General features: G+C 50.1%; 4 protein-coding genes across 4 annotated transcripts in view; 3 read left to right on the top strand and 1 right to left on the bottom strand.

Moving 5' to 3' along the window:
- Nucleotides 1-3676, top strand: part of TERG_01691 (uncharacterized protein) — a gene marked incomplete at its 5' end in the record, with an annotated part of 4031 nt that extends 355 nt beyond the window's left edge. The window contains one exon of the mRNA XM_003236918.2: nt 61-3676. Coding sequence (XP_003236966.2) covers nt 61-1978 — 1918 coding nt within the window. The 3' untranslated portion in view covers nt 1979-3676. The remainder of the gene's footprint in view (nt 1-60) is intronic.
- Nucleotides 3677-6913: 3237 nt separating this feature from the next.
- On the top strand, nt 6914-9274 carry TERG_01693 (uncharacterized protein; the record flags this gene model as incomplete). Its single annotated transcript, XM_003236921.2, has 1 exon — nt 6914-9274. One exon carries the CDS (start codon nt 6914-6916, stop codon nt 9272-9274), a length of 2361 nt encoding a protein of 786 aa, XP_003236969.2.
- A 1031-nt stretch (nt 9275-10305) lies between these two features.
- On the bottom strand, nt 10306-11337 carry TERG_01694 (uncharacterized protein; the record flags this gene model as incomplete). The annotated part of the gene is made up of 3 exons (XM_003236922.2): nt 10306-10563; nt 10742-10954; nt 11035-11337. 3 exons carry the CDS (start codon nt 11335-11337, stop codon nt 10306-10308), a joined length of 774 nt encoding a protein of 257 aa, XP_003236970.2.
- A 716-nt stretch (nt 11338-12053) lies between these two features.
- TERG_11749 (uncharacterized protein) lies at nt 12054-12971 on the top strand (the record flags this gene model as incomplete). Its single annotated transcript, XM_047750813.1, has 2 exons — nt 12054-12382; nt 12438-12971. 2 exons carry the CDS (start codon nt 12054-12056, stop codon nt 12541-12543), a joined length of 435 nt encoding a protein of 144 aa, XP_047605491.1. The 3' UTR covers nt 12544-12971.
- Between the last annotated feature and the right edge of the window lie 82 nt (nt 12972-13053).

The raw sequence follows: 13053 nt of genomic DNA on the forward strand, positions 1-13053 counted from the left end.
ACACGCGCACCAGCATCCTCACCCCCAGGTCCAACAAGTCCACGCGGTGCCTTCCCACAGGTCAAGACGACCTCTCGCCCGAGCGGCACCCCCACAGCCGCCTCCGGTCCCCGTATCTCCTGAACCAGACTCCTCCGAAGAGGAAGAGGAGGAGGAAGAGGAGGACGAAGAAGACGACGAAGAGGACGACGAGGACGACTATCTAGACTACGCTCCAAACCCGGCAGACAGACGCTTCTGGCCAACTCCGCCAACCCAGGGTCCAGCCTCGTCTGCTCCGTCGTTCAACCCTTATCCTCCGCACCAACACCCTCCAGCACCCCCATCCTTCCCGCAGCCGCAACATGCTAATGCTGCTCATCCTGGAGTACCTTCAAATCAGCTTGTTCAATTGGGATCCATGGGCCATCAGAACCCTATAGGAGGACACATGGGTCAATACTCGCATCAGCAATTCCCCTACGGGGGGCACTATCCGCCTCCCCCGCAGGGGCACCATCAACAACTCCCTCACGGATACTACACCGGTCCAGATGGACTGCCACACCCCCATCATCCGCATGCCGGTCAGCGCATGCCACTTCATCACCCACACCACCCACCGCATCACCCGCATGGACACCTTCCCCGGCACCGTTCACGCAGCGGCTCCCCAGACGATGAAGAGGACTCGCCAAAGCCCACCATGGCTCACCCAGTCATGAGCCACCCACCGTCGTTTCCCGGCACACCGCCTTATATGTCTCCGGAAATGGTACCGTACGGCTATCCACACGCTCTTCCCCACCACCCTATGCTACCCGGAGCCGGACACCCACATGCTCAGGCCCAGGCTCAAGCACAGGCTGCTGCTGCGGCGGCTGCTTACTACCAATATATCCAGCGGTACCCTCATATACCTCCGTCTATGTTCCCGCCTCCGCCATTCTTCCAAATTCAGGGTCGTGAACCGAGTCCGGCTAAGAAAGAGAAGAGTCGGAGTCCGTCTCCGCCCAAATCGCCACCACCTCCTCCTCCGCCGCCTCCAGCTCCCGCTGAGCCCCCACCCCCGGATCCAAAGGATGAAGCAATCGCTCGACTTGAGAAGTTGATCATTGAAGAACGAAAAGAACGGGAAGAGCGCGATGCCGCTCGCGAAGCTGCCATCAAGAAAGCAGCCGCTGACAAGGCAGCCGCTGAAGCTCTAGCGGCCAAAGAGAAGAAGATTGCTGCTGATGCTGCCGCTGCCGCCACCGCTGCTGCAAAGGAAGAAGCTAGAATTGAAGCAGAAAAGGCCGCTGCCGCTGCCGCCGCTAAAGCTAAAAAGGACGCTGAAGAAGCTGCTGCTGCTGCAAAGAAGGAGGCCGAGGAGGCTGCTGCCATTGCTCTGGCGGAGGCCACAGCCGCTGCCACTGCTGCAGGAGATGCCAAGGCTGCGGAAGCCGCAGCAGCAGCAACAGAGGCTGCCCTGAAAAAGCCACCGCCGCCAAAGAAGCCCGTTCAATTCAAAGATGCTATAGGCAGGAAATTCAAGTTCCCCTTTGCCCTATGCAAAACATGGCAGGGAATGGAAGAGCTCATCCGCCAGGCCTTCCTGCATGTTGACTTGATCGGTGAACATGTCCTGAATGGGCATTACGATCTAGTCGGTCCCAATGGAGACATTATCCTCCCACAAGTCTGGGACACTGTTGTCGAGCCCGACTGGTCAGTTAGCATGCATATGTGGCCTATACCTGAGAAACCCAAGGAGCCGGAACCCGCACCACCACCTCCTCCTCCTCCAGAGGAAGAACCCCCCGTTGCGGTAGTGGATGTTCCAGCACCTCCACCACCTCCACCTGCACCGAAGAAGGTGGTACGTCCTGGCGCACCGGGAGGGTTCGCCAAATGGATGACAGGAGGAAAAGTCAAGCCTAGACCAAACCCGAAGGCTGCTAAGAAGGCTGACGCTGGTGGTACGCCTCCTCCACCTCCACCACCGCCTCCTCCGCCATAAACAATGATCTGCCCTCCCTCAACAATCGCAACATCTGATCTGATATACCACAATGTCAGATCGTCCAGCGAGGATAGCATCATAAAAACGAAAACAAAAAAAAAAAGAAAGAAAGAAAGAAAGAAACATCACTGGCGGTGGCATTTTGCTTTTTATCTTATCTACATCTCAATTTTTCATTTACACTCATTTTTTGGCCCCTTCTGATTAAGTTTATTGAGCGTGTTGATATTTGACTTTTGTGCCTGTTCCTGACCCTGATTTCCAACCATTTATTAGCCTTTTCACTTTTGATTTTACCTTTTACAACGCTTTTCTTCTCCTTTCCCTTGATATCCGGCGGCTTGATGCGAAAAACGACATATAGATTTCTGGTTGTTCGACACTTCTCTTTTTTTCCCTTCTTGATTATGCCCTTCACTTCGCTTACTTTTACCCATCCCCAACCATCCCCAACACTCTTTTATCACCCCCCCCGATCCGAGGTTTCAGGTTCATGTTGAGGATGGCATGTATGATTAATGGCGGGAGTTGTGTGCAGACAGAGAGCGTGGTAGGAGGAGCAGGAGAAAGAGGAGGAAGCGGAAATCCACGACATGACGATGAATGATAATGACGGTGGACGCAAGGAGATGAGAAGAAGGTGGGAATGGAAGCAGAAATGCGAGGAGAGGTGAGAGATGGGTGGGCTGGTTTCTGTTCTTCAATTCTCCCTTGTGCCTAGGGATGCCACTCGCTCACCTTGCCTCATATTTACTTTTGATTTCCCGCCAGATGTAATACCCATACCCATATCCATACCCATATTTTTATATGCATTTTATTTTTAAGTAACTAATTGATTATCTTCTTGACTTTAACAACCACTACTACTTCCAAGCTTTTGTCTCTCTTATAAATCACATCCCACATGCGAGATGAAATCCCGTCACTTACCTAGGCTCCCTGGTGCTGAAATCCTAACCTTACGCGCTCCCTTGCCAGTTTTGCCCTTGCCTTGCCCTGACAGACCCTGATAGACCTGTCTAAAGTTCACCTGCCTAGCCTTCCCTGGCATGTTCTGCCCTGTTCTACTTTGGTTCTAGCCCTGGAGGGAGAGAGCAAGAGCAACAATGAGCAGGGTTGGAACAGGGAGTGTTGCAACCGGATGGCATGAGGTGTTTCGCCTATATATACCAGTGACCAGCGTGAAGACCGGGGTATACAAGTATCAAGCAAGCAAACAAGCCGTTAGCTGCTCATCTTGTCTTCGGCTCTTTCGTATGCGCATACGAAGCTGGCAACCGTTGAATGAACGCCGTAGTGTAAGTATATCCCATGTGGAGCATGGTTAAGTCTACCGTGGAACGCCAAAATAACTCAAAAGCTTGGGAGCTTGTCGACCATGTAAGCTCTTGAACCGAATTGGCCATGCATAAGCGCATAGATAAGCACCTATCCACCCAGTCAATCTGTAATAGCCGACATCTGCCTGTAGATACCCGACTCACTCACATGGGACGTCCCAACTCAGCCTTACCTTTTACGCAAAGGTTCGTCCCGCCCGTTCATTTCCGATGGCAGAGAGGCGATGGCAAAAGAGTGTATGGAGCCGTCCGTATAAGAAGTATCAAATTGGCACGGCTGGTGGATGGCTCGACCCTTCTGATCCAACGGTCTCAGAGTCCAAACTTGGCAGCGGATCGAAGACTCGCCCTCGCCCGCCCCTTCCATGCCCTTACACTCTGCTCCCGGCGCTATATCGCAAACCTCGTCCGTATTTCTTCGTCGTCTCCCTCGTCGCCGTCTTTTTTTGTAAGTTATGGCTTTTGATATTTCTTTTTCTTCAGTTTTACCCCTGACATATTTACATAAGCACCCACGTGACTATGTTGATATTTTTCCGTTTTTGGCATTTCGCGACTTCAACTCTTCGACTCTTCAGCTTCTGCGACGCTCAACAACCGCAGGACACGCTGAATCTGCGCTGGCCTGGCGAGATCAGACGATCGTGGTCGGAGTTCGCGCAAGTATCCGTCCCCCCAAGCTCCATCTGATGGCCCCATGCTGACTTTTACATCTGCTCACTCTCCCCACACCGGCCAATCAGCTCCGCAAGGCCCGAGGATCGCAAGGGAATAACAAGCCACTAAGAATTTTTCCCGCCCCTTTAAAAACCAAGCAAAGCAGCTGCTCGATGGGCTTGCTCCCAGGCAGCTTTATTTTAGTTCTTCACACAAGCCGCAGTAGTAGCCCTGCAGGCACGCTCTGTGTTGTGCTGGTAACCAGCGCAGCCAGGCCACTCAGCGTGCACCTGCATCCGTATACATAGACAGGAGCGACAGAAGGATTACTTACGGTAGTTAGTTTGGCCTCAGGGAAACCGAGCAGACCGAACCTAGCACCGCCCCCTGCCCCGAACGCAACCACTCGACCTGTCGGATCCCCGTCCTTGGTCCCCATCATCTGTGTGCCCATGCACGCTGTCACGGCTGTGAGTCCCGTCGTTGCGCCTCCTGGCTCTTTGTACGCTTCTGGCGATGGCCGTGGTTGGGTAGTATTTGCTCGATAAGACCTTGGGGGGACCAGGACTGGAAGAGGTGTGTGTGGCCAGACACTTTTTAAGCTCGCACGCCTGCATGCTTTTAAAATAAATCAACTAAGATTCGATATTTCCTGCTCACTGGTTCTTTGGGATCAGATAATTTTTTTTCCTGCTCCCTTCCTCTTGGTGTCTGCTTTTCTTTTCGTGTTTTCGCTCCCCCATTACTTCATCGAAGTGCTCTGGGTCTCTTTCTTATTTTCGACCTTGTCCGTTTCTGTTTACCCCCTTCTCTAAAGTCCCCGCTCTCCTTATTTTTGATTCTCTCTCTGCCCCCTTTTTTTTAGCGCTTCTTGAATATCGCACGCCATTATCGTCTTCAGCCTGCTCGCAATCCATCTTTTGCATCGGCGTGTATTATTTTGGGTCGTTGCGCCCCCTAATGTGTTTCGTTTATATGTTATTTTGAATCGACGGAGTGATATACTGCTTCGCCCACTGCGCGGCTCCTCCACTCGCCTCACTCGACTTTTCGCCTCCTCCCAGTCCCAGATTCTTATCCGATTCTAATAAAAGGACAACAAACAAGCACGCTCGACACATCGACGGCCATCTGTATGTAAGCTTGTTTCAGATTATTGCTCTTTTCTCCCATTCTTCGAGGTCTAGCTGTGGTGATACATACATATCATGTTTATATGCATTGATATATATGTCCGGCTACTCCCTTGCGGGCTCCTCTCTACATATATGCAAGGCGAACGGCCGACATCCTAGAGGAAATCTTGGTTCCCTTACCGCCCGGCCACCCCTGCGCAGGTCTCTGTAACTAATGCCCAAAGATTACACAGCGTTCTCCGGCAGGCCCCCCGGCTCACCTTTCGACACATCTCTTTGCTGCTGCTGCTTCTACGGAGTATTGCTGCAGCTGTTGTTTCTGTTTTCTTGCGTGCGTGCGTGCGTGCGTGCGTGGGAGCTGGCTGGCTGGCTGTTCGTTCCGGCCTGCTGTCTCCGTCACCCTTTTCCTGCTTGGGTTTTCCGGTGATCCCTCCCATTCCATGTGCCTATACTGGCCTCCTCGCATTGTCCGCTGCATGCCATTTATCGTTCCTGTCGCACAAAATCTCGAAGATGTCTCATGCAAGTCGTGAAGCATAGTGCAACCGGCCCATAGCACAAATCCAAATCCACGCGCAACATCTCATATTACACCCTGATAGACGTCGTCATACCATCCCTCACTCAACTGAAAGAAGGATAGAGTGAAGGGAAAAGAGACGAACAGCACTGTCTAGCCGAATTCTCGCTATCTTTGTCGTCGCTCATAGCCATTCTAACCCCATCATTGATCATCTCTGGCAGATATTTGGGTGAGGTGATGGTTATATTCGTTGCTCCCTCCAGGTTGCAAACATGACTTCGACAATACCGCAACCAACTCGGTTGCCTTCTAACCCACCTCCTCGAAGCCCTCCGAGATCAGCCCTTCCTCCGATACCAGCTTCGAAAACCAGGAAAAGCATGCCTGGGCCCGGCGACTCGGTTAAGCTATACGCAACTTCCCCCCTTCCCTCAAAATTAAGAACTCCCTCCGCTGCCCAGACTAAGTCTGCGGTTCCGTCTAATCTCGGAATAGCGTCGTTTTCACAGAGCAAAAGCTCGTTCAGATCCCCCTCAGTATGCCTTACCCCTGGGAGCCCAGACAAAACCGTACGCCGGACCGTGAGCATTGCTTCATTCCCCCAACCCCCCAAGGCCAGTCGGCCCTCTCTCTCCGCTCAATCCTCTTTCTCAGGAAACCCCCCTGATAGCCCAAGGTCAGTGCCAAATCCCAGGGCAAGGAAAAAGGCTCCGCGCATAGATACAGGCGCGGGGTCGCAGCTAAAGAACTCAAAAACACCAAGTCTGCTCAACGGTAGCGGGGATGGTAAATCGATACCCAACTCTCGTAACTCGGGAGGCCACGCTAGTATAGCCTCGCCCACCCAAAGTCGATGCTCATCCGCCCAGGACTCATATTCAACCAGTGCCACTACTTATGATGATAATGAAGAAGGCACACGGCGAGGGCGAGATGGTGTTGATGACTCAACTGGCAGTTCGAATCGAAGTCCCAAGGGCAGAGAGGGCAAAGGAAATGTCCTGGTGAGTGTGCGAGTTCGACCAGATCTGTCGTCCGGAGAGGGCAAAAACTCTGAAGGAGAATGGCTGGTCAACGGTAGAAGGAGTTTGGTGTCGTATAGAGGAAAAGAAGGCGGCGATTATTTTTACGGTAATTATCTGTCTTTACACTCGACCTTCCCAAAACAAACGTGACTAGATGAATTAACTATTCGATAGATAATGTTTTTACCACACATGATAATAATGCTAAGGTGTACGATGCATCTGCGAAACGACTTGTCCGCCGTGTCATGGAAGGTTATCATGGCACGGTTTTTGCTTATGGAATGACTGGCACTGGAAAGACGTTCTCCATGCAGGGAACCGCTACATCTCCAGGTGTCATCCCACTTGCAATCACAGATATCTTCTCATATATTAGAGAAACACCCCATCGCGAATTCTTGCTCCGAGTTAGTTATCTGGAAATATACAACGAGAAGATCCACGATCTATTATCCATGTCCGCGTCAGGGCAAGGAAATGGAAATGGAGCCCAAGGGCAGCAACAAGAAGAGATCAAGCTTCGCGAGGATAGCAAGCGAGGAGTTTACGCTACACCACTCAAAGAGGAGATAGTCCAAAGCCCAACCCAGTTGCTACGTGTTATCGCCAGAGGAGACCATTCTAGGAGAACGTCCAGTACGCAGTTCAACTCACGAAGTTCTCGAAGTCATGCTGTCGTCCAGATTGTCGTGGAAAGCAGAGAGCGAGCTCCTGTGGCTGGACATGAGAAGCGGGCTGCAATTGCTCCCGGTGGAGTCCGTGTATCAACCCTCAGCCTGATTGACCTCGCTGGTTCCGAGCGTGCTGCAGAAAGCAAGGAACGCAGAGCAGAAGGTGCCCATATTAACAAGAGTTTACTTACCCTTGGAACAGTCATTGCTCGTCTAAGCGTCGAGAAAGAGGGCAAAAATGGAGACAAGGAAGGAAAGCATTTACCCTACAGAGACAGCAAGCTCACTCGATTGTTGCAGCCCGCACTTTCTGGTAACTCCCTTGTCAGTATCCTATGTACGATCCAGGTTGGGTCTGGCGGAACTGCTGCATCTTCCCAGTCACATACGAACGAAACCATGAACACACTCAAGTTTGCTGCGCGAGCAAAGAATAACATCGTCAGCCACGCAAAACGAGCCGAGGAGTCTTTGGGCAGTGGTACAGGTGATGCAGGTAGCAGGGTCTTGCTTGAGCGGTACAGAATGGAAATCCAGTCTCTACGTCGTCAATTGGAGAATCAAGCTAAAGCGGAGACACCAACCACCACCTCCGAAACAGAATCAAAAGAAGAAGAGCGAGCCAGAGAAAAAGAAGCTGCGCTTCGTCATGAAGAACAAATGCTGGAGATGCAGCTTGCTCGTACTGCGCTTAAAGAACGAATTGAACACTTGAACAGGTTGATCCTATGTTCAAAATCAACTGGCGTCAATGCAAGTCTGGCTAGATTCTCCTCCCAAACCAGCCCAGGCTCCGTGGATATTCGATCACTACGATCCTCCGTTTCTCATTCTACACTGGGCGCTGGTACAGCGTTGAACCGCTCTACATCTCTTGCCTCAATGAAGAGCAGTGCAAGTGCAGGCCATGCCAATGCAGCTGCCCCCTTCGCCCATCACCAAGATGACGACGAGGAGATGATCGGTGAATTCGCGGACGGAATGGCGAGCTTGCAGGTCCAAGTAAATGCACTCCAGGCCGACCTTGCAGACAAAAACAGATACATCTCAACGCTTGAGCGTCGACTACTTCAAGCCCGTCGATCAAGTCATTCTCGTGTTTCCATGGGCCTGAACCACCACCACCATCTGAAATCGTGTAGCACGACATCCTCAAATAACGATTCAGACCTTGCCTCTCTTTTGCGGGAGAAGGATATGGAAATCGCAGACTTACGATTACAGTTAGACGACAAAGATCGAATGGTGGCAGCACTGAGATCGGCAGCGAGACAAAGGGACATGGCACACCTGACTGGCGGGAGCACAAACGCAACCAATCGAGCAGATGCTGCGCCTACACCTCCACCGCTTCACCCACCGCCACCTGTGGGAGCAGATTACAAGATTATGGGCATTAACAACGCCATATTACCCAATCACAACAGCCACAGCCACAACAACCATCACAGCGAGACCAACTCATTATTTAGCAATAGTGGCGTTGGCTCTGGCTCTGTATTGGGACGGGTCAGCCCCAAGCTTCTTCCGCCGGTGAAGTTAAGCGCCGAAGACAGAGATAGGAAGCGAAAGAGCGTTGATGAAATGTCACGCATGCTGGATGAGATGATTCAAGATCGAGTCGAGAGCGGGCATCTCATTAAGACTTCCAAGGGCCATATGCGAGTTTCCAGTGCTGGCGTATCCCCAAAGAGCAACGATGGAACTCCGCAGAAAAATAGCAGAATGTCAAGAATGTCAACTGGCACGGTTGCAGAGCTGTCGTCCAGTAATGGTCTCTTCTCGGACGTTAACTACAGCCATTCTCGCACCAAAGATTCCATTTCTACCAATTCCGACAACCAGCTTCGGCGTGATGAAGAGCCCTCGGAGCAAAATGCAGCGCACATGGATACCTCCGTTGACAAACCGGCTCCGAGGCCCATGTCATCGTAGTCATCCCTATACTACTTTGCCCGCCCTAGTAATGCTGGTCACGATTCTCTCGATTTGATTCCATACACAGTTTACCAGTTAAACTTGGTTGCTGTTACCTAGAGCTTGATACATTTCTCTACTACGCCTTTACCATTTATTACACCCTTGGTTTTATGTCTTGGTCATGCACGTTTTCCTTGCGAAAAGGGCCTTTTGATTTCATCTTAGCTTTCCTTTTGCTATCCACAGTTTCCCGCCATACCATCTTCTCTTGCTTTTCCCGCCGGCAGCCTGCGTACTTCGTACATTGTGCTATTTCTACTTCTTTGTACAAGTTGGATATCCTGATTTTTCTCGTTACTTGTTTGTTTGGCCTTGGTGGTCAACCTTAATCCGCTGGTGTTTTGATCAGTCAAAAACCAGACACGATTGGTTTGCCGCATCTTTCCTTGCTTGTTCTTCTTTTTCAGACATGTCAGTTATATATCCCCATTCTCCTCTTTTGCGTATCTTATGATTATTTTCGCCGCGGTCTCCCTAATTTTTTTTTTATACGGGCTTTGCTCTTTGTTCCTCTCAATCATTAGTGAGCGGAGAGTTGAAATGAAGTTCTTACACAGCATGATATATGAATAGAATACTATTCGTTCTCATCTCTTTCCTACACCTTTACTACTTCACGTTCCAACCTAGAATAAAGCAATCGATGTACTTGTACATAGCAATACTATTTACAGCATTGCCAGGTCCTGGGTGTCTTTAAAGCAATCGAAAAATGCTGCTCCACTCTGTTTAATGGCTAATCCATTAACCGATGAAAAAGAAAAGAAAAATGGAGAGAGAAAGAAGAAAGATGGGCATAGTAGTTGACTATACGGAATACTCTTTATATCAACAAACATCAAGGGATGAGAGCCCGTATTTCCCAGCATGAGCTGTCACTACTTTCCGCGTCATTGGCGTCATGAGTCGCTCCATTTTCTACCAACACAGCACGTAGCTCGTCATTATTGCTTTCGATAGCAACCGACAATGGAGTTCGACCAGATCTATCTCTTGACATTTACAGAGGCTCTACGCTCAATTAAAGGGGTTACCAGGTCCATATACCCAAAGAACGCCGCTATAAATAACGGGGTTTGCTCATCCTGATTCCGAGTCTCTACATTTGCTCCATGGTCAAGAAGCAAAGTGGCAGATTCAAGGAGCCCTATTCTCGTAGCTTTCGATAGGGGGGTATCTTCGGCTGAGTCTCTACATTCCATATTTGCTCCACGCTCAAGAAGCACCTTAGCGAACTCAGTATTCTGAAGCCCGACATATTATCTTCTTCTATTGCAACAGCTAAACAACAGCTACCATAGAAGCATATGAAATTGGCATCGGCCCCAATATCAATTAGCAGTTCCATGATTTCCAAATGCTCGTATTCGGTAGCGGAAGCTAAAGGGCTCATGCCATATCTTTCTCATGTAGGAATCTGACCATCTCTTCGTCTCCATTTTCTGAAGAAATCGTTAAAGCAGTTCCACCGTACGGGTCATCAAGCTCGACTTTCGCTCCATGATAAAACAGCCATTTTACTGTTTCAATTCTGCCTTGTTCTAGTAATTCAGAAAGTGGGGTATTACCACTATAACCACCCAGATTTATATCCGCCCCTGCGTTAAGTAAAAGTGCTGCTAACTCTTCATCTTGCTGTAGGATCACCGAAAAGAATGTTGAACAATGACTACTATGTTCCCGGGAGTTTATATCCAGACCAGGCATCTCTTAACTAGGAGCTCAACGACATTATAATGGCCGCGGATTGCTGCAGAAATAAGCGGTGCACCGGAAGGTGAGGCGTTAAGGTCGGCCCCTTGATCTAGAAATTTTCCAACAGCAGATGCGTTACCGGTGAATGATGCGCGATACATTCCGCTTCCTCCAGAGTGCCGAACATTATATTGATACAGGAAGGTGTTCAGCGCCTGGTGAAAGCGCCGGCAGGTTCGGACACGGGTATTGACATCGTGTTCATTCTGTAACGCTTCAGCAATAGCTAGTACCAACTCAAGAGGCAGCTCCGCGAGTCTCATGGTATTATTATGCTGTCTTTACCTGGTCTTCCTCTTGCTTTTTTCCATTCCCGTCTTTGTTTTGATGTCGCTAAAAGGAGAACTTTCAACCTTGAATTGGAAAAGTTCAATATCACGTGTCTCGAGTGCTTAGTCATCACAGAGCCTCAATTTCTCTTTTATTTCTTTATCTCAACATCAAATCACAAAAGGCGGACGAAGCGGAAGAAAAAGGCGGGACAAGATACATAGTTTGCGGCTACGTGATCACAGGTAATTTTGCTCAGGGACACTGAGCAGTTTCAGGGGAGAGTTGACGCGGGGAGTTCGCTAGCTCGGACCCTCGTTGGCTGCTGTCGAACTCAATAGCACGGTGTACAGAAGCTTGTCGGGAACGGAGTATTTCCTACGGAGTACTTCAAAGCAATGGGAGGTCGAGTATCACTGATGGATTGTCAGTGTGCATGGAGGTTTATTAATATCCTGCAGAATTATTCACCATCGCACGTAGCCACCAACGGCGAGAGAATGCTCCGTCCTTAGTCAGGCCAGTCTGAGAGCAGTGCAGCCTTTCGTCTGCCGCTCCCATGCCGGTTCTGAAACACTGGCGGCTCCACCACCGAGGGCCATCGTTCGGCTATCACGAATCACTAATCGCGACACTCTTATGTCACAGTGCGGGCTGGGATGCTATCCCTCGCTGCAGGCTCTTCAAACGGGCATATCGTCCCAGGACCATGTCCAATCAGCTCCAGTCAGGGCACTTTTTCGCTGTTGTCCCTCTCCGGAGTACCTGGAATCAGAAGCTTGAAACGCGAGATGAAGTGGAACATGAGGGATGGTTTTTACCTGCCTGCGAAGAGGAGGATGTCTCTTCCTTAGCCACTCAGGATGGACATATCAATTTTGATATACGGATCATCGATGAGAAAAAGAGTGTTGTCCAACCTCCAGCCGTGGCACCCACAGGAGACCCATCTATGGATCGTCTCCCAACTCGTCCACCACATCTTTCGGATTTCACTCCACTCTTGCTGTTTGACGTCACTCCTTGCCGCCCGTCAAGGTGATACGCTGCTGCGAAAGTGCTATGGAGTAACATGGGCCCCAGTTATGATTAGGATCCGCGGTCTCAACCTCTTTTCCCCATATTTGGTGTCCTCCGTCCCGCTGGTCTCCTGGGTTGGATACGGTACCTCGTACGCGGACTTTATCGCGCTCTCTTAGTGGCGAAAATCGCTCTTCTTTTCCCCTAAATAATAACCAGGTCAGCTTCGTCTCACACGATTCTCTCATCCTTGTGTGTTTGATTTAGACAGATATCCAGGAGATATATTTCCACCACATAGGGTGCTGGCCTCCCCAAGAATAGATCTCTTACCGCGCTTATGGCTCCTTGATCCAGGGGCTGCCTTTCATTCACTCTTCTTGTCTTTCTGTCTTTCCTTCTTCTCTCCTGGATCTTCCTTTTCTTCCGCCTTTGGAAGATTTACAAGAACTATATCCTTAGTGATCGACTGGCATCGGTTTAGCCTTCCACTCATTGTGCATCGTGTCTTTTTCATATAGATAGCCGGGTTCCACCGCGGTTACATATATGCTTCAATCCATATATGTACGCTGACCCCTTGGAGGCCCTTTTGCTCTTGTGCCCCGTGCCCCCGCAGTGCCTTTGCTAGCCTTAACTGCCGTTCCTTTTAAATATTTCGCTCCGGGGCCGTTTTCGCTTTGTCTCTC

This window comes from Trichophyton rubrum (genome assembly GCF_000151425.1).
Source record: "Trichophyton rubrum CBS 118892 genomic scaffold supercont2.2, whole genome shotgun sequence".
Taxonomy (NCBI): domain Eukaryota; kingdom Fungi; phylum Ascomycota; class Eurotiomycetes; order Onygenales; family Arthrodermataceae; genus Trichophyton; species Trichophyton rubrum.